The 20,142-nt window shown below is 49.1% G+C and overlaps 2 protein-coding genes across 6 annotated transcripts in view; one reads left to right on the top strand and one right to left on the bottom strand.

Annotated features, from left to right (window-relative positions):
- Positions 1 to 5,578, top strand: part of RUFY3 (RUN and FYVE domain containing 3) — a 55,683-nt gene extending 50,105 nt beyond the window's left edge. For all 5 annotated transcript variants that reach the window (XM_042797073.1, XM_042797072.1, XM_042797074.1 and 2 more), the window contains 3 exons: positions 561 to 588; positions 1,649 to 1,723; positions 3,226 to 5,578. In XM_042797073.1, coding sequence (XP_042653007.1) covers positions 561 to 588; positions 1,649 to 1,723; positions 3,226 to 3,369 — 247 coding nt within the window. In that variant the 3' untranslated portion in view covers positions 3,370 to 5,578. The remainder of the gene's footprint in view (positions 1 to 560; positions 589 to 1,648; positions 1,724 to 3,225) is intronic.
- A 278-nt stretch (positions 5,579 to 5,856) lies between these two features.
- Positions 5,857 to 19,869, bottom strand: GRSF1 (G-rich RNA sequence binding factor 1). Its single transcript, XM_042796866.1, has 11 exons — positions 19,741 to 19,869; positions 14,595 to 14,756; positions 14,171 to 14,315; positions 13,089 to 13,244; positions 12,589 to 12,729; positions 10,995 to 11,124; positions 8,234 to 8,394; positions 7,951 to 8,075; positions 7,111 to 7,246; positions 6,795 to 6,878; positions 5,857 to 5,997 (listed from the first exon to the last, which is right to left on the bottom strand). Exons 1-10 carry the CDS (start codon positions 19,867 to 19,869, stop codon positions 6,820 to 6,822), a joined length of 1,344 nt encoding a protein of 447 aa, XP_042652800.1. The 3' UTR covers positions 5,857 to 5,997; positions 6,795 to 6,819.
- Between the last annotated feature and the right edge of the window lie 273 nt (positions 19,870 to 20,142).

Genomic DNA, 20,142 nt, shown 5'->3' with positions numbered 1-20,142 from the left:
TAAGCTCCATTCAAATCTGCTTTACCGGATATTAAAAACCTTCCAGGCCTTACGTGCTTTTTACCCCTGTTTCACCTTGAGCATTTAAGCAGTGTGAGCATCAGGCCGCCGATTTATCTGCACGGCCTCAAGATGAATTATTGCTGCCTCTTCACAGAAGTTGTAGGGGGTCAAACAATTCATAGTAATAAGCTTTTAAAGCTAGTTTTAAACTGTGCTTCTGCCATCTAAACAGTCTTTTCCACGCTCACGCTCCCTTTCCTCTGTACTCCCGAAGGCATTTTACAAGTTTTTCTCCTGCTGCTCCCGTTTAGCCGGGAGTGTTGTATGTCCCAGCCTGCAGTCATGTGCTGCCTCCTCGCCTTGCCGTTCGTTCGGCAGAGCTCATCAACGTCCCGTCGTCTGTCACGCGAGCAGACCGGGCGCCGTGGTTTTGAAGAAACAAAACCAAAAATCTGTACGGGCAGGATTTTAAAAGCAGGCTGAGGGAATTCTCCGATAGTCCAGATGTTGTGGTGACTGAAGCGCTGGCTCTGAGTGACGGTGTTGTTCCCTTGCAGGGTACCGAGCGGCACGCAGGAAGAGCAGGTTGGTGATTCTTTTTCTTGCACGGACATAGCGAAAGGCAAGGGTACTGAGGGAGCGCCTGGGTTGCTGCAGCATCTTCCCTCTCCAGATACCCTGAATTTTGTCCTTGGGGTTTTCCCTTGGAGAGGATTTGTCTGTAGAGTCTGTGGCAGCAATGGTTCCCCAGTGGGAAAAGCGCTGCCTATCTCATTCGAAAGGCTTTTACCTGGCAGTGCTGCACCCACCTCAGTTAATTTTGCCTCCTCGGCAGAACCACGCTGGTTTTTCAACTAATATTAACCCCTTGTATTATTCCTTTGCCCGGTACCTTTCCTGCATTGGCGTGTCTAAAACAAACAAAGGAAGCGTAATATAATTTAGTATTTGTGAGAATGGTGGTGTTTAACCTCCTTGGTCTGGGCTAGGGCTTGTGTTGTTTGCTCTGTAGGCTAAAGGGAAGGGGTGTTTTGGTCAGTTGGTTTGTTGTTTGTTTGAGGTGGGGTTTTTTTGGTTTGGTTTGGTGGGGGGGTTTTTTTTTTTTTTGTTTTTTTTTTTTTTTTTGTTTTTTTTTCCATACATGTCAAATTGACCAGAATGTTTGTTTGTTTTTTTTTTTTTTCTTCTCCCCTGGGTGCCTGACAAAGCACAGCTAGACCCCTAACTCTCAGCGGGCTGCCACAACACTCGCGTTGCATCCTGCCGGCTGGGAACCTCCGCATCTATCAGCTCTTTTTCGCAGTGAAAAAGAGGTTTCGTTCCCGCCCGGTCGCTGGGCCGGCAGCCTCGCTCTCAGCCTGCAAACCGAGCTGCGTGGTCCCTGGTTCACGCGGCTGTGCCGGGCTTCCCCGCGTGCCCAGTGGTGCAGCCAGTGCGGCTGCGGATCGTCCTCCCCGGGCGTGGGGGTCCTGCCTGGCTGCACGGCATGCTGGCAGGAGACGGGTTGGAAACACACGCGCTTCACATCTGCCTCCCTCTCGTTAGATGCAGATCAGCTGCAGAGCTCTAATAGGGGTGCCTTGTAAAGAAGCACGTAAAGCAGAATGTCTTTTTTTTTTTTTTTTTTTTTTAACTTGGGTTTTAGGAACAGCTGTCAGGACCTGGCAACACCAAGATCTGCCAACTCTGCCAAGAAGAAGGCAGCCGAACAAAAAAAAAGGTACTCCAAGGACTTGTATTGTCATCTCCATCATCTGGTGAATCTGCGTTTCCTCTGGTTTTCATTTTCGAATAACACAGATTTCCTTCTGGTCACTTGGGCCAAAGAAAGGAGCCCTTTTCCGAAGTCCACTTTACCCTTAAAGTAAATTTGTTGAACAGCGGTTGCTCGAGGGTTCCCCACGCTGCTCTGTGTTCAGCGGTTTGTTTTGCCTTCCCCTTAGCATCTTCCCTTTTAGCTAAGCGGTTTTTCCCTGGGATCAGCCAGAAGCGGGAACAGGAGGGTGTTAACGCTGGTTTGCTATTTCCCCGCTTCAGCCACCTCGCCTTTTTCTCTTACGCTTTTTTGCGAGTAAGCCCCTCTTGCTTTCGTCACTGCTTCACGGGCTGACCCTAGGGGGATTACAAGAGGGCTGCCCAAGAGGCTGCTCAGTGGGAGCACTGCCTTCGTCCCGATACTTCCCTCCACTGCTGCCGAGGAGCAGTTTGCCAGGCAGCGAGCCGAGGCGCCGATAAACCTGCTGGGAGGCGGCGGCGGGTTGTGGTTTTCCCCTAATGGATCTGCCAAAGCTTGCGCCGAAGGGCTGCGGCGGCCGGCCGGGGGCAGGGGGGAGGCGGCCGGCTCCCCGGCACGAGGCCTGCGGGGCTCCGACCTCCGCACCTGGGCGAAGGTGAACCAGCACCTCAGTTCCAGACGGGTCTTTTGGGAAGTTTTTTTTGGGGGGGGGGGGTGGACGGGGACTGGGGAGCGCAGCGAGGTGACCCAACCAGGAGGCGGCCGAGGGGGCCGGTGACGAGCTGCTGCTCTTCGGGGCAGGGGCTCCCGGCTGCGGCTGTTTGCGCAGCTCTGCCTGGCACGGAGGGGCGGCCGGCCACAAGCAGTTTTGCCAGAGTGAAGAGCAGCTCCCGAGCCTGCCCTCTCCTCCCTGCCACGGCGGGGCCGTGACGCTTAGAACAGGCGGGGAGCAGGGGGCCCCCAGTCGCCCCATGAACCTCCCGTGCTATGCATGCTGGAGCTCTCTGTAGGACTTCTAGTCTCTCCTATTCCCCAGTGTTTATCTGGAGAAAACACGTGAGTTCAAGGCAAATGCCCCAGCTTTATATCTGACTCTGATAACGTTTCCAAATGCGTGTGCGCATTTACATACTCGTCTCAGGGAAGTTGTGTTGTTCCAGTGTATTTATACGGCTTTGAAATAGAGATGTGCACCTCTTGCGACAAAACGCTCTAGCAGACTGAGTCAGTTAAAACTGGGATGGTTCATTATTGGTAACTCTTACCTGAGCCCTCACCTACACTCATTTGACCTAAGGAGCTTTGCTGTCAACCGGTCCCGAGCACAGGAGCAAACTTGGGGTCTTTGGCGGGGATAAGAGTGCAGTTGTTGAGCGTCTTTCTCTAGCCCAGCAGAGGATTTGGGTTGACAACGTTAATGAGAGAAAACGTAAGTTTGTGTTGCTTGTGTCTTCATCGAATTTCTCTGTCCTCTTCCTGCATTCCAGAACGTCTGCAAGAACTGCGGTGGCATCTTCTGTGAAGCCTGTTCCAGGAACGAGCTGCCCCTCCCATCCAGTATTAACCCCGAGCGTGTCTGCAACCCCTGTCACAAGCGGCTCATCCAGCAGTATTCGACCAGTCCCTTGTAGGGGACAGGTGGTAGAGAGAGGTGACAAAAAAAACTGGTTGTAGCTGATGATGGTTTCTGGAGTTGTTCAGGGGGAACGTGAAGAGAAGACACTTGCCTGTGTTCCTTGGAGGTCAGAGGGGGGAAGCAGCTTCGTGGTGTTCGCAGCCTCTCGTGGCTAAAACAACCGTCTGAGCCTTCCCTGTACGAAAAATCTGCCTGCTCTGGGCTGAGCTTGTGCTGGGGAGAACTGCTTGGGGACTGGCATAGCCCCGGAGGTGCGCCCGAGCAGCCTTGGGGTGCAGGGAGAACTGAGACACACCCCCCCCCCGCCCCAAAAGAGAGCTCTGTGTGTGCCTGTAAGCCAGGAACGTCCTTGTCCCCGGGTGCGCGGCGCGGCGGCGCGCTGCTGCTACGCAGAGGCTCGCCGAGAGCACAACGGGAGCGTTTTTAATCCTCGGGTCTGGCTGCTGCTTGAAATAGCGTTTCCCCTCTCCCAGTTGCCTTCGGCAGCGTGACTCCCCCGTGCTGCGCCCGGGCCGGGCCTGAGGAGGCCAGGTAGGACGCCAGTAAACTTTCTAGCTTCAACTCAGCCCTGGGGCTGCGGGCTTGCTGTGCAAAGCAGTGTGGAAAACTCAAACCGAGCTGTGGAAGTTCTCCTCCCGTATTTGAGGGGCTGGGGGAGGGGGGGTGTAGGTGGTTTTGAGGCACGAACCGATGGCCTGCACGGATCCGGCACGGGAGGTGCCTTAAGGCATCGCAGAGACCCCCCTCCCTGTCACTTGGTGACTGCGTGATGGTGGCCACGGGTGGGACTGCGCTTCAGACTGGGCCGGGGACTGGAGGAACTGGACTCCCAGGTATTTAGATAGCAAACCCTCACCGTGACACGGGTCTAGGGCCACTTCCACCCACCTCTCCCCCTCGTGCACATGAAAAAGCCGTTGTAATGAACCCGGCATTGCACTTCTTTTTGTTAGTTGAAAATGAAGGCGAAATGGAATCGGAATGCTTTTCACCTACTAGAAATTCTAATTTGAAACACAGTTCAGAGGGGTTTCCCAGTTCACGCTACATCACTTTTTGTCACTGTTACCTCACGGAACTGTCTGTCGCTCCAAAAAGCAGCGGTGAAGCATGTAGCACATCATAGTGGTGGTTGGTCTGGTTTATACTGGAAGCCTGCTTCAGTCTTGTAAGACCACAGGATGTGTCGTAGTCTGCAGAAAACTTGACATATTTATGACAGATGCATTTGATTCTGTACAGTTTATTAGGGGTTCGTGGTTTAATTCCTCAGAGGGGATTTTCTGTTCATTAGACTGCCTGGGAGCGCATTAAAAAGCCTCTCAGAGCCGGGGTTGGTTACGTGCGTGGTGCTAGTTTGTACCAGGAATTACTCTCTCATTCCCTCTACGCCTCAGTGTGTTCAGCCACCCAAGTTCTCCAGCTCCTCTTAGTGCCCTTCGGAGCTAAAGTGCTTCACAGCGAGAGCAACTTTAAATAGATCTTTTTTTTTTTGGCTTTTTTCCCTCTCATGCTAGTTACCAGACCCACTTCCTCACTGCTATCCCTTAAGGTAGATTAGGAGTTGTAAACAGTGTTGAAATACGAAAAGCCACGTCTGGGTACTTCCTGTACACACCTACCAGAGTTGAAATTCCTGCATCCCAACCCAGCGGGACTCATCCCCCAAGGAGCAAGTGAGGCCTAGCAGTTTCCCTGTTAGAGGACTGGAAACCAAGCATTGAGTGCAAATGATTTTCATGCTTTGCAGCTCAGCCGCCACAGCTGAGCCGTGACCTGTACCTGGCTTTTGAGTGTCGGGGCAGGAGCTGTGGAGGCTGCCACGTGTTCGTGTGAGGAGCAGGGCAGCTCTGGGGCAGGGCCTCCAAAGCCGCGTGGGTCCCTACGAAGGAGCAGGGAGGTGGCTGAACCTCTTCCCAACACAGCTCTGGAGGCTGAAATGGAAATTGAGGGAGGTTGGGGCGAGGCTGCCAGCTCCTGGGGTCAGCACTTGCCTCCTTTCTGCTGCCAGGCTCCAGGGACTGTCTCTGCCCACGAGTGCTGATGTTCTCAAGGCGCGTTTGCTCAGATGCTGCTTGTAAGGCTTTGGGAGGGCGGGGGAGGAGGGGGTAGAGACCTGGGCGTTTGAAAGGGCGGGGGAGCAGAAGGCAGTTCTTCTGGTGTTAATTTTGTTTCACACAACAATAAAAACTCAATCATCTGTATCCTGTGTCCCGCGTGGTCTTTCCATCCCGTTCCGCTTTGCTGCGTGGGTGAAGGCATTTCAGATGGGGCGAGGGGGGCGCGTACACGGGCGGAGGAGAGGGCAGGATGCCCCTGCTCCCTGCTGGGTGCCAGCACCTTAACTCACTGCGGGCTGTTAATGGCCTGTACTGGTGTGTTATTAACGCTCCGTGCACTGTTACGCAGCTGGAGACTAGAACTGCTCCGTCCCGCAGCAGTTGCCGTTCCCCTGGTACAGCTGCTTCTGCCACAGCCAATCTTTCCACAGGATGTCAACATGATTTATTACATGCTTTTACACAATGCTAGACTAGATTTAATACAGTTTATCCTCGTTATTGAGTAGCGACACTCGTACTCCGTCTTTAAGCTCAGACCCACGGAATGTGTTCACCTTGGCCTAGAAAGAAAGGAAGAGGAAAAGAGGAAAATCACCACCTCGCCACAGCTTATCGCTTCCCTTGTTTCAAATGCACTGCTGTGTTTTATTCCGAATTACTGTCTCCAACAATAGAACAGCAGCATTTGGCAGTACTGAAAGATCTCGCCAGAAAAAAGTAAGATGCCACAAAGAGCTCCCAGCAGGGGAGGTGTTTTCGGGGGGGGGTGCAGGACGCAGAAGCTGGGGGCGGGTTTAATCTCGCTGACAGCCCGGCTGCAGTGAAAACAGGCTGACTACCACACACAGGTAGGCTACTGGCTTCGTTTGAGACTGGGTTGGTTAAAAAAAAAAATAACCTCAAGAATGTTACTTGGTCTGTAGTAAGTAACACTCCTGCTGGCCCCAGCCAGATGCCCAATGTCTGTTAATCCATGTCTCTGGAAAACATTTAGCCCCATTTCCTCTTCCATGCCAGGGAACACAAGTCCTTCGGAGCCTTCAATCGCTCACACTGGGGGAGCTCTCGAGGGAGGAGGGAAACAAAAAGCTCAGCTGCACCGGGGTAAGCATCTGGGCAGCGCAGCAGCCTCTGGCAGGAGCTGCTGCCCCTTCCCCACATGCCCTTCACCCCTGGAATAGGGATTCGCAGGCCAGAGGGTCCAGGCTTGATGCCTGACCTCAGTGTAGCGGTGATGATCCCCTTCAGTCCCTCTGAATTTTAGCCTTTAAGTGAGCTGAGATCCGGAGTATCAGAAACAATAAAGCCAGAGGCACACATTGCTAGAAAATAGGAGGATGGAGGAGGATGCACTTACCACCTCTGAGACCACGCCACTGTCACTAGCAGTTTTCTTCTGCCTTTGGATGTTCGTTCAGGAACAATTCAACGGCGCTGCACTCTGGAGAACAAGTTCAGAGAGGAAGTCTGTGTTCAGTGACTTGCACGTGTTACGTTTTGTTTTTTTTTTTTTTTTTTTTCTCACAAAGCCGATGTCGCATTACAGGCTAATTTTGAAATCTCCACCAAAGATGATCTTTTTGCGCAGGGTGTTAACAGCAGCTTGACAAGCTGGGCCAAACTCCCCCAGGGTCTGAGCTGTGGGGCTGTGAGATCCCCTCCTCTTTACTTACGCAGCTGTGACCCCTTCTTAGCCATCGCAGCGACTGCGTCCTCATGGCTCTCGAAATGCACGTCTGCTTCTCCTGTGGCATCTCCATGGGAGTTGTATTCTACCATGATCCTTGTGGGCTTCAGCGGAGCAAAAAACTGAAAAGGCAGAGAATAAGAGAGAGTTCAGAGAGAAAGAAACAGTAATGCACCCTATTGCCAAGAAACTTGATCTTTTCCTCCTCAAGCCTGTCCCGCGGCAGGGGGTCTGAGCCCGGGAGTGGCGAGAGGCCGCCCTTCCCCATCTGGGTGAAGCTGAAGCTTCACGTCCCCCCTGCCACGGCGCGCAGCCTCCCACCCACTGCATGCTCCTGGCAGAGACATTCTTGATAGGAACAAAAATCCTCACAAAGCACACGTGCTCTGTGCGCCTCCGAGTCATTAAGTGCAGGTACATGCGCTCTCTGTGATGCTGTATACTGTTAAGATGAAGTAAAAATTAGATTTAAAAGATTCGGAAACTTCATTTTTGTACAGTCAGGTGCTCTGAAATTGGGCTAAGATTATAAATGGCTACTCAAGGCAAACTGAGGGCTATGCAGCCAGTCCAGCAAGCTTTAATCCGTTATTTAAGGAGGCGAGGAGATGGCTGCTGCGCTCGAGGCCACGGCTCCCCGGGGGAGGCTGTAACCCTCAGCAAGCTCAGGTTTCCACACGCATTCAGCCTGAAGCCACACAGCCCCGAGGACTAACAGAGACACGGCTAAATTAAAAATCTGAAGTCACTTCATCTGTAACAATGAATCAAGGGTTTGCACTGGTAAGGACAACCGAATTGAATTCATGGTTCTGTTGTTACTCACGTTTACGATGTCCTGGGCACTAGCCTGGGTAGGAAAACCCCTCATGTGGACAAAGTGCAGCGGTGGTGAGAGGTTCCCAGATTCTAAAACGTGGCCAGAGCTTTCTGTTCCTTCCCTGCACAGTTCTGTGGAATGGAGGGAAAAAACATCATTAACACGTGCAATCATCACCTCCCTCACATGAAAGCTGTAGACACTGGGGGGGGTCATGCTCACTGCAGACCATCAGGGTAAGAAGGAAAAAAGGGGCCTCAAAGAACGTGCATGACAGGGAGGGACTCACTAGTTTCTCCTCTGGCATCAGAGCCTCCCATGCTGCTCGCTGCCCTTTCTTCAGAAACAGATTCATATTCTCTTCTCGCTCTGGAGTAGGTCACAACCTGCTTGGCATAAGGCATATGCCGCTGCATGTGATGCTTTCTGCTTACGTACACTTCTATGTATCTAGGATTCAAAGGAGAAGATTACACGGCACATCCTGCACCTCCGCTAAGAACTCAACATGTTGAGAAAGAACCTTCAGGACGTTCTCTTGCCTCGGCGCTGCTTATGCACTGGGTGTGAGAGCCAGGGCATGGCAAGCAACCGTTCTGAAGAATTAATTCATTTAAGTTGCACGCTTATGTTTATAAAAAGCCCTTTGCATTTGCAGTGACAGCCACTCTCCTGTATAAACCTGAGACATTACTTGTCTGGCCTGGACAAAGTCTTTTGTTTACAGCCTTACACAAAGTTCTTCTAGAAGTAATACCAATTGCTTACAAAACAAAATTCTGGTCTGTCACAGAAATGTAAGTTTACTTCCTCAGAAAAATGGTTTGTGTTTCTTCGAGTAGTATGCATCCTTTTGAGTAGCCCTACATGGGTGAGGCTCTTTCCCCCTTGCTCCACCACTGCAAATTGCCCCTTCCCATTTTTACAAACCCCAAATTAAAAACAAACAAACAAACAAACATCCAACCCCAAAACAGATTACTGCAACAGGCAGACACAGACGATGCAGAGGGTCATATTAAATCCACCAGTGGAGCCGCAAGATTTTACATATGACTATGAAATGGATGGGAGGTGTGTGGAAGTCACGGGTGTAACACACCACTATGTAATGCCACAGTAAGGGACTGTAGCGAGAGCCCACTTACACCACAGAAAGACAAATAAAAGAACCCCTTATTCGCAGGTTCAAAGTATAAAATGCTAATGCCTTATGTTTCTAGCTACCCACCCCAGAACCCCTGAACTCAGAGCTGCCTGGGCTAATCTCTCAGAGGACCACCAGCTGGGCCTCACACAACTTTACCCAGCAGTGTTCAATGAGGCAGCTCCCACAGCAGTGAAGGAGTAACACGATGAGGAGGAGAATATGGGCACCCAAGTGAGGCGACTTGCTTCCCTGCCTGAGGAGAGCGGCCAGGGTAAGGGAAGTAACCACACGTGCAGGCTGACAGAGCTCCCAGCTCAGCCCCCTGAACCCCCTGTGCACAGCTGAAGGCAATTTCTGCATAAAAAGAATAGCCTGGGAAGAATGCAGGAGAGCAAGTTGACAGCAGCTTTGGAAAGGACTCCCTTAGCCCATCACACAGAAACAGAGGTGTATGAGCTCAGGTGGAGTCGTCAGATCAGATCTGGCTTGATTGTGACAAAGAAAAAACTAATGGCACACCGGGAATTAATTCACCTCTACTAGAGGGAGGTGTGTTAATTCAGTTATTGGGCACACTTACAGAGCAGCTGTTTTCTTCTAAGAGGGGTAGGGACATAGATAAGGAAATGCAGAGTGGGAACAAGTAAAGAAATTGGGAAGGAGATGTTGTGTAGAAGTGGTGGGGTTTGCAGAGGCATGTAGTTATCTGGCCTTCAGAAAGGGAATTTAGCAGGTGATTAAAGAAAAATAAAAAACTCAGCAGGGTAAAAGCAATTTTGGTTGTTTTTGTGGTTTTTTTTTTTTTTTTTTTTTAGTCCCTGAGCGGCAGCTCTGGATGTATTTAAGATGTGTAAATGTGGTGCCTAGGGACATGGTTTGGTGGTAGACTTGACAGTGCTTAAGTTAATGGTTGGACTCCATGATCTTAAAGGTTTCTTTGAACCTAAACGATTTTATTATTTTGAGGAAAAAGCGGTATATACTTCTGCTTGAGAAAAGAGGCTCCTGTAAGATAGGTGTGTGGCATATGGCTCAGTGCTCTGAAAGGAAATGGTAAAACAGGGATTCCTGAGGAAGGAGGGCAGCCCCGGTGAACAGGTCACCCAAGAGATGGATGGCTGTATGGTGCTGGCCAGCAGTCGCCTCCAGGAATGGACTCAAGCCAGAGGAGAGTGCTCAGCTCTGCTCCGTACTCTCCAAGCGGAGACAGAGCGTGCCTGGTAGTGGCCTGAAGGGAGGGGTAAGGGCTGCCACAATGGCAGAAAGCCCCAGGGAACCCAGTGGGAATTTGGCAGTGGGTCGTGTGTGTAGGAGGCGCAGGATCCCCGTGCGGTTGTGACCGGGCAGGTGGTGTCCCTCCAGCACACCCTGCTCCGAATGCCATCACTGTGGTTGGCTGGGATGAGACTGCCTTCGAGAATATTTAAAGAGAACCGAGACCTTGTCTGAGAGGCCCCAGATTCTCCTGAGCTGCAAGCGCTGAAGGTGCCTTAGCAGGGCACGGAAGTCTGCAAAAGGCTTCTTTTCTCCAGCTTAGTCAAGATTCTAAAGAAAACATCACCCCAGGAGCTTACGCTTGGGTTACAGAGTATTTCAGAGGGTACTATTAAAAAATAAATGTTTTAAGCTACAAAGTAACAGTCTGACCCTACTAATACAGGTTTAGTTATGATTTCTTCTGAAATTTGAATCTCAAGTCTGAGTTCTAGGTTTTGAGGGTAATAAAGGCAATTCTAAAAATTCCAGGTAATAAAGGGTCATGAAAAGCTTCCTTAGTAATAACGTGAGTATGGGATAGCCTAAGATTAGCTGTTTTGCCTGGCAAGAAGCAAGCTGTCAGTCACACAGCACGCTTTGTACCGTGTTCTTCAACCCTCGCAAACCCCAGTGAAGTACCTACCTACTGCCCATGTATTCCCTGTGTCGTAGCAGCGCTTTAGCTGCCATATCAGAAGCTGCAAACTGCACGAAAGCTTCTCCTGTTCTTCTTTCTCCCCGGTAAACAAAAACTATGTTGATTATTTTCAAACCTATAGAGAGGTGGGGAGAAAAAGTCATTTATGTTGTCAGGAATTTGTGCCATAGCTGAGAGACATCTTTTTCCTTACTATTCTGGTTTTTGACAAGCTAAGGGGGCAGTTAAATAGTTCCAAAACAACTGCTCATGCTGGCCTATGAACCTCTTCTAAACTTCTTTTTTTAACTCCAATTTACTTGCCTTAAGTTAGTTTTCAGAGAAGGCTTAATTGCCAGTAATGAATCAACCTGAGGCTTCAACTAACTATGAAAATAACAAGTGAAACCAAGTTCTAGTCAACAAGGAGGTCAAGAGCACAAATGTTCTTGAAATTTTCTCCTATTACTATGGTATGGGGTTTTTTTCCCATCTCTTTAAAACCTAGGTCACATTCACCGAACTTCCATTTTTGGGCTGTATTATGTCTTGGAGAGTCTGTAATCCAGTAAATAGCTATATCTGACATGATACAGAGCGTGCACTAGGCAAGGCTACCACACTGATATTTTTCAGGAGTGCTTTTGCGTACCTCTTTGTTTTTTCTTTCTCAAGGGGCTTTCTCCTCAAGCTTCCTGAATTGGAAATACTTGCTCTGCAATGCTGCCCCAGTCATCTCATTGTGGTAACTCTGCTACTAGATGCCTTCAAACATACTGAGCTACTGGTTATCCTTTGAAAAATGTACTGCCAGTGGCCTTTGCTTCTGGCATGAGGGTGGTTACGATAAGCCCTAGTGCTACAGGACTCTGTGTGTGCCTGCCTGGAGTGGAAGAACTTGGGGGGAATAACTGGATTTGGTTTAGCCTACAATTTAAGGTTTAACCTATGGAAATGTCAATTTATTACGCAAAACCTAGAAAGGCTTCTTAGCTAATGAAGGCAGGCTGCAACCACCTGAATTGCTCGAGCACTGAGTGTGGGACGCGAGCGTGCATGCACACACACTGTGCAATACCTGCTCAGCTGAGAACTGGTGCAGTTAACTTCCACAACCGTGAACAAGCCAGTAATAAAAAAAAAAAAAGGGAAAAATAATTGCTGTTAACAGCTTTAAGTGGCACAGGTGATCTGTTAGTATTATACAGCCGTGAATACCCATGCTGCATTTACTTGTACTCTATCGTAGGAACGTTGTCACTTCTCTTAACTTGCCAAATTATGTACTAGTATCAATCCAATTGCAGGTAACAGGATCTAGGTTATTTTCTTTCCTTCCCCTGGTGCCAAAAAAGAACATTGCAAGTACTGATCCTAAGTTAGGCCTGTAGAAAGTCAAAGGCGCAAGAGAAGTTTGCAGCCAAAGGCTTGTTCAGCAAGCTTGAGTTACTTCTAGCTGCAGGGGGACAGCTCTTCCTTATGCCACTTAAGGCTGCATGTGCTTTTGCTTTTCTCCCGTAGAGGAACAACAGCCTATCTAAGCATCAACTTGGAGAAGTAAACACCTCGTAACCGAAAAGCACAGACTAGGCTGAATTACCTGGGAAAAAATGTGCAATATCCTCTTCGGTGGAGGTGAACGGAAGGCCTCTGAGTAGTACAACTCCATCACTTATGGCGTTGGACTCATCCCGCAGACTCTGTAGTAAGCTCTCTACGTCGCTATCATGCACTTCAAACACTGCAAGGAATTAAAGGCACAGAAGGTGGCTTCCCTCACGGTACTTGGAAGGAGGCACTCTGAACGCATTCTTCTAAGGCAGCTTTTTCCCCCCCAACAAAACTTTGTGTTTCTTCCCCCACCCATACTCTGTGGTCCTGCCATGGGGCCCCTCACGGTACAAGCCACTGCGCTTTTCCTGTCCAGCATAGGAAGTTTTGGCCTAATGGTGCCTTGCTGGCTGATTTGCTGCTCCGTTCCACCTCCTGCATCTCTCCACGCTGCCCTTGCTCATACCAGCCCGCTTTATTATTCAAGCGCTTCTTATTCACTTCATCATGAGTTTTCTTCCAACCTAATTTTTGCTGCTGCAAACCCACCTTTCACATAGCGTGGGCCCATGTACCTCAGGTGCTTTTCCAAGGCTCTCTGGACATCTGCTCTGGACTCCAGCTCAATCAAGGCATCCCCCCTGCGTCTCCCATCCCTGTTTAAGAGGAAGTGTATGCCATTCTCACCGTTTCGAATTCTACAGCCTAGAAGTCAAGGAACACACAATATAGAAACATATGCAACTCCATCAAACATGGGGGTCTTCTGATGACAGGTGAAACTGAACATTCTGCATAGCGCTATCCCCCCTTAGCAGTGCAAAATACTGTCTTGAAACAAAGGATAGGAAACTCCCGTTTTTAACTGTAACTCTAACACACGATGTTTATCACAGATAAGAAACTGATTCGACATCTATTAGCTTCCACGGCTGTGTAACCAGATAATACGTATTATCATATTGTTGGTAAACTTAATGGTTTCTGAGTTATCTGAGATCAAGAACAAATGCTATAATTCTTCAGTCTCTACAGCTATACTCTGCTTCCTCTATGTTCCTTTCCCTTAGGACTTCCAACTGACTTAATTTAGCTCGGCAGGCTATTGAAACTGTTTTAAAACTTGACTCTGTCTAGTCTACGCTGCAAGGATCCATCACAGTATTATAGTATGGAGGGATTAGCCCTGCAAAAGTATACGTGAGCCCATTAATTAGGATAAGAAAGCAACACTGAAGTTTAAACCAATACGTAAAAACTGCTCCAGTTTGTTTAAAGGAGGGCAGCTGGGGAAGAAGCCAACCGTAACGGTCTTTAAAGGAACCGCTTCAAATGGGATTGCCTTTAGTGTGGAGACACCGACTAAGAAGGGGAAGACTTCCTTAATTAAATAAAACAGTGCTGTGAGGATGAGCTTCTGGTCATTGGCTGGCATTTTGGAAGTTGGTTGTTTTACATGTGTAAATCGTGAATAATTTTGCAGCAATATTAAAAACTCATTCTCCTCTGGCCTGTTCCCCTTACAGATGATTTACATCACCTTCCCCTTACATTCTCTGTTAACTAGGCATCAACTATTGGTTTCCGTAACACCGCGCTGAACAGTTAGGCAGAAAAATGAACTCCCGTACTATCAAAAAACATAAGCACGTCTTCCTCGGTGCAGGAGAAGGGGAATCCTTCCGCCCTGATGAGGAAAACATTGTCGCTGTCTGCCTTGGCCGAGGCCGGCTCCTGCTCCGGGAGATGACCTTGCTGCGAGGGCGCATCCGTAACCTGCCACCAAAAAAAACAAAAAAAAAAAAAAAAAAAAAACAAAACAAAACAAAAAAACAAAAAAACAAAAAAAAAAAACAAAAACAAAACACCAAACCAAAACTAGTAAACGCCGATGGGAAGAAGAGGACGCTTCCCGCAGGGGTGGTGGAGCGGGGCCTGCCCCATGGCGGCCGCGGGATGAGGGAGCGAGGCCGCCGGGGCTCGGCCCCCCCGCCTCCCGCCGCCCCCACAGCCGCGCCGCCGCCATTTTAGGCGCCCTCCCCGCAGGCCCCTTACCTGGCTGTAGCGGCGGCCGGCAGCGCAGAGCGGAGCGGCGGCGCCCGGCCCCGGCCCGAGGGCGGCGGCGCTGAGGAGGAGGCGGCAGCGGGCGGGCGGCGGGCGCAGCCAGGGCGGGCGGCGGCCCAGCAGCAGGGCTGCCAGGCCGCGGCGGGCGGCGGCGGCGGCGGCGGCGGCGGCGGCGGCCATGGGCGCGCGGGCGGGCGCTCGCGGAGCTCCGCCTCCCCGTCCCGGGAGGCGGCGGGAAGCCGAGCGGCGTGTCCGCCGCTCTTCCCTCCCAGCTGCCCGCCGGGCTGAGGGGCGAGGGGTTCCTGGCCGCGGGCGGGGAAGGAGGAGGCGAAAGGGTGTCCCCGGCGGGGCGGGCCGGGGCCCTGCGGGGCCGGGCGGAGGGCGAGCGGGCCCCGCGGGAAGGGCGGCGTGCGTGGGACGCTTGGTAAGCCGACACAGTTGAACCGGTCAGGGAGTCACGGCAAGTTATCGCTGGCTTATGATCACTTAGGTTTTTTTATGTTATTAAAACAGAAAGGGAAAAAAAAAACCCACGGTATATTTGCAATGTAAAGCTTTAAGTCAGACTTGAGCGCGACAACCCTTTTACACCTCTTTCCTCTAGACTCTTGCAAGAGAGCTGATTTTCTTGTCGCTCCCATCCTACCCTGGCGATCCGAAATATGAGAGGCAGTACTGGCTGAACCTGTTCGTGAGGAATATACGCCTTTCAGATGATGTGGAAAACCAGTCCTGCCATTATTGCTGCATCTAAGAGGGATAAGGGGGGAAGAGCTGGCACCGGCCTCTTAAGTTCACCGGCGGGGAAGGCAGGTCATGCTGAACTAGGATGAAAAATTTTTACGATGAAGCAAAACCAGCAGCAGGAGAAAAGACAAAAGGACCACCACCCAACACGAGAGGAAGCCAATAGAGACTGTAGGCTCAGATCCAGGGTATCTAGGCAGGTATTGGAGTGGTTCTTTGGAAGGAGGATGTGCCAGGCGTCCTGGTGTATGGACCCCTGCATCAGGGAGATGCTGGCAGCCACGACAGGGAAGATTTTCCTCTTCTGTCCGGCATCGTGTAGTTCTAGTCTTGGGATCGCCAAGTAAGAGTGACAGTCTCAAGCCATTGCAAAATACCACTCAAATTACAGTCTTGGGTTTTTCAACCAAAGTCTTTCACTTTGCACTATTGCCATCCCATTAATTTCTCAGAAGCCTTTCTTACCACTGTTTTGAAAATGTTAACGACCTATTTTATGTCATTGTGTTGTTGTTGGCTTTTGCTTTTATAAACTATTTCTGGTAACAGACTTTCATATGATTGACTGTTACCTTGATAACAGCACAGTCTCTTGACAACACTCTCAACTCTTGAATTTTCAAGGTAAGCCACACACTATACACTTTTTCAAAGGAATGTTGACCTCAGTGCCCAAGTGGTTCACATTCCAGTTTGTCATAGTCTACATGTCAGGTTTCTCTTCAAAACCTTCTTTAAATAAGCAAGCAAATTTTGTAGGATCAAAAAATTCAAATAACTACAGGAATTTGTCCTGAACACTTATCTTTATCTAGATTGGCTTTCATGCCTTAAATTTAATTGAATAAGCAGGTGCCAGACTCATACGGACCAAGGGAATGTTATGTGCATTCCTCTTTTGTGAACCACGCCGGGTGCAAGGAAGACTCTCTTTAACACATGCACGTCTTCTACCCAGTTTTCCTTCAATATATTTGATTCCCAAGTACAGTAAAAAATATCGCACTGCTGTTTGTCTTGTAGTTTGTCACTGTGTGTGAATTACCTTTAGAGGGCACCATTTTGTTGACACTGAAGTTTTCCAGGCATCTCAGAGCTTCCTTAGCAAACCTGAGGGATCAAAGCCGCTACACTTATGGTCAGAAAAAAAAAAACAACAAAACAAAACAAAAAACAAACACCAAAACAACAACAAGAATCATCCTAGGACAATAGAATTTGCATTTGTTCACTCGACAGAACTGGTTTTGATTGCAGTCTACTGATGATAGGAAATCTGTTACCTTAAGTAAAAATAAATAAACTCAGGAGATGCCCCTCCATACTGCTGTTGACCAAGAAGTTTGATTTATCTACCTTGGAAGATGTCTTTTTCAATACCTAATGTTAAACAGGTTATTTACAGTTTCTACCAGCTATCCTTTAGTTTGATCAGAGGAAAAAGAAAAATACTCTGAGTTGATACTAAAACAAATGGTTGTCTTATATTGGGAAACATTGCCTAACACACTGTGTAATCTGTCGTCAAGAAAAATTGGTCTGATATTCTGTTGTGGTATTTTCCAAAATTATTCATTTGGCTTTAAGTTAATTGAGCAGTGGGGCTTCCACCATTTTCTATGAAAGAGGATCCTGTTACACAATCCCTCATCTGCAACTATCTCAGCATTCAGCAGGAGAGAGCGTGCTTAGCCTGAGTGAGCCCAACTCTGGAAAACGGAAAGGAGAGAAGAATCTGCGTGGACAAATTTAAGTAGCATGACCTCCCCCCCTGCAAACAGTGTCTGCACCGTAAGCACCGCTGAGACCTGTGGAGCGGGTCCTACACAGATAATTTATTTCTGAGGCATTACTGCTGAAGTATATGAACATTGTAGCAGGAATGACACTTACCTGAGCACCCTGACAGCGCTGAAGGCAACACGGCCAAATTTATTGATCTTTCTACAGTCCAGCAATAACAAGGCTGCTGAGTTTTACCATCCCAGCTCCATAATTACAGTGACTCGCAGGACCACTGTATAATAACTTCATAGTTCCTGTGATTTCTTAATGTGTTGCATTTTTTGTAGAGAACAATTACACCAGAGGCCCAATCTGATATTTATACTTCAGTGTTTCACTGGTTCGTAAATCAAATCCTTTGTCTTAATGCACAAACAAGTATCCAATTAAAAAAATTGATGGATGCTCTTAATTTGATGTAGAACGTGGGGAGAATGTTTACAGAGCTTAGTATTTACATACTGTATTATTTACATTTCAAAACAAAATTTTGCTTCCTTTTTTTGTATTCCAAATAACGTATATACTCAGTTTTGTGATCTTAATTTCTGAACTTTTTTTCAGCTGGAATGTTTCACGTTTACCAAGCTGCTAAAGCTGGAAACTGCAGTTCAGGACCAAAGCACTTTGTCAGCTCGAGGGCCCTTTCAGAGTAATTCTTTAAGCTCTACAGTATAATGGATAAACTAAAATGACAGGCGTGAGGCCACGGGTGCATTTGCTTTGCCTTTCCTGGAGCAACGGAGCAGTTTGACTTAGGTAAGCATGCCGCCAGTCCCTTGGATCAGCAGTCTCTGAAGTGAGCACTTCATGTGACCCCTAGCCATCCCGAATAGACCAATATTAATTGGAGACATAAAATGTACACATGACGTAACCATCTCTCCTGACAGCCGCCCAGACCAAGTATTTCCTACTGGCTGCTGCAGTAACAGACATTTAATTTTAACTTGCCGCTAAAATAAAGCCTTCTGTGGGTAGAAGGAAGCGTATGGGTGGGAACTGAGAGCGGAGGTTATTCATGTCTCAACATGAATGTGCCAAAAAGATCAGCAGTATTTTTTTGGAGTTTGATTTATGTGGCCAACTGAATCTGACAGCATCTGTTAAAAAGTGCCCTGAGACCCATTTCATGCCTGCTTTTACTAATACAGCCAAAAGGAAAATGGCACATGTCATGAAATGCTTTTTAATTACACCTTCGCTGCTCAGTGACACACTTGATTTTAAAAGTGTCCTGGAAACAGTAGTGTAATTTTAATTTACTTAGAAATGCACTGACCTGGCGTTCTGACTCGGTCTGAAGGACAGAGCCAGAAAAGCAGAAAATGCAGTTTCAGCATTTAAAAACATGAGAGAAGCAGACAACTGTCAACGTTGCCACGTCAGGCATTATAGCTGAAACCCCTTGTGTGCTGTACAGAAACTTAATGCTTTGTGGGATCGTAGTGTGTTTTGATGTACTGAATTTGCCCGGCAATGAATATGGAAGTCATCGGGTTTTCTTCTGGTCTACCTGCAGCAGTGTGAGCTTTGTGGGGTTGCCAGGGCTCGGAGAATCCCCATGGGGCAGGAGAGAATCTCAGGGGGTTGTGCTGCCAGTCCTGTCCCCTCTCTGAAATCCCACTGGCTTCTTATTAACAGAGACAGATTTTTACATAAAATTACACCCTGGGATTCTAATTTCTGCCATAAAGAGGTGGTACTTGGATGTGGCGAGGTTGACACTGGAATGTGTGGTTCTTGTATGATATGAATGTAATATTTTTTGAAGCATTCTTGGATGCTGTGGTCTATCTTTGTTTCCCCTGAAACATGTAAACAGACAAACCCTAAAATTATGAGTGCTGTTCCGGGGTTGGGAATGGGAGATTCCCAGAGCAGCATCCCCAGACCCCAAAAACACAGCCTGCAGCTTTCATCTGGTGCCGAATGAGCTGCCCGACATCTTTTGCAATGCACTGCCCGCCCTTGGATTGCGCTTCATGGAACAGCCCTCTTGCCTGGGAAGAGCACACAGCGTGACAGTTGTTGGGGGCAAAGATGCAATTTTACTTGAAAGCTTGTATTGAAATGATACCCTGACTGTGCTGTACATTGTTTTTCCACAAATGGGAGTACATGCAGTTTTCAATGGAGCTCACATAAGGTGAGGTGGCACAGGGCAGAGGTCAGGTGAAGGATCTGTCAAGGGTTTGTAACAAAAACTGGATATTTTTTTAGCTCAGTAGCTTGCAGCTGCCCATCGTATCTTCATTTCTTAAGTCTGTCTTTTCTTAGCTGACTGCTCACCCTCACCGGCTGAGTTAAAAATTGCTCACGAATCAAACATTTGTGTTGAGCTATTAGAAGCCATTTTGACACATTTCTTTTAAAAAAGGGCAGACTGTCGAGTGAGGAGGGCAGAAATGCCGCTTAAGATCTCCCTGTTCTTTTTATGACCGTGGTGGTGATCTGTGGGTTTGGTAGCCAAACCCCTTTGTCATGCACCTGCAGAATGAGGACAGCCTGCCTGAGCCTGGACGGCATAAATAACGAAATTGTAATGCATTTGGGGTCGCTGGTGTGACACGCTGAGGCGACGTGGCCTGCGTTGTTCCTGTACCCCGCAGGGTTTGGGGTAGGCGGGTGGGTACCGGTGGGCCGCACTGTTGCTCAGGCACTTCTCCTCGTTCCGCTGTGGCATTTGGTAGGTAGCCACGGGGATTTCGCTGCCAGGGCTACCTAAAGGCATCTGCGCTTTGCCTGTGCCTAAGAAGGACTGCTCGGTGGCAGCCTGGAGCGGTGCTGGGGTTTGATGGTGGCGGGAGGCCGGGCCCCGCTCCCGGCGGGTCGCCCAGGGCTGAGGGAGACGCTGCCCGGGAGCCCCGGGGCGGAGGCCGCTGCGGAGGGGGGTGTCCAGGGACGGGTGCCTGACGGGGAGAAGGGGGGGATTTGGAGGGAGAAGGTGGGGGGGGGGGGATATCTCCGTTTCGAGGGACGACGAGGGTGTCGTCTGAGGGCGCAG

The sequence above is a fragment of the Tyto alba genome, unplaced genomic scaffold (assembly GCF_018691265.1).
Source record: "Tyto alba isolate M040663 unplaced genomic scaffold, T.alba_DEE_v4.0 Super-Scaffold_23, whole genome shotgun sequence".
NCBI classification, from domain to species: domain Eukaryota; kingdom Metazoa; phylum Chordata; class Aves; order Strigiformes; family Tytonidae; genus Tyto; species Tyto alba.
The sequence above is the reverse complement of the archived record's forward strand: the minus strand, read 5'-3'. Positions and strand labels throughout refer to the sequence as shown.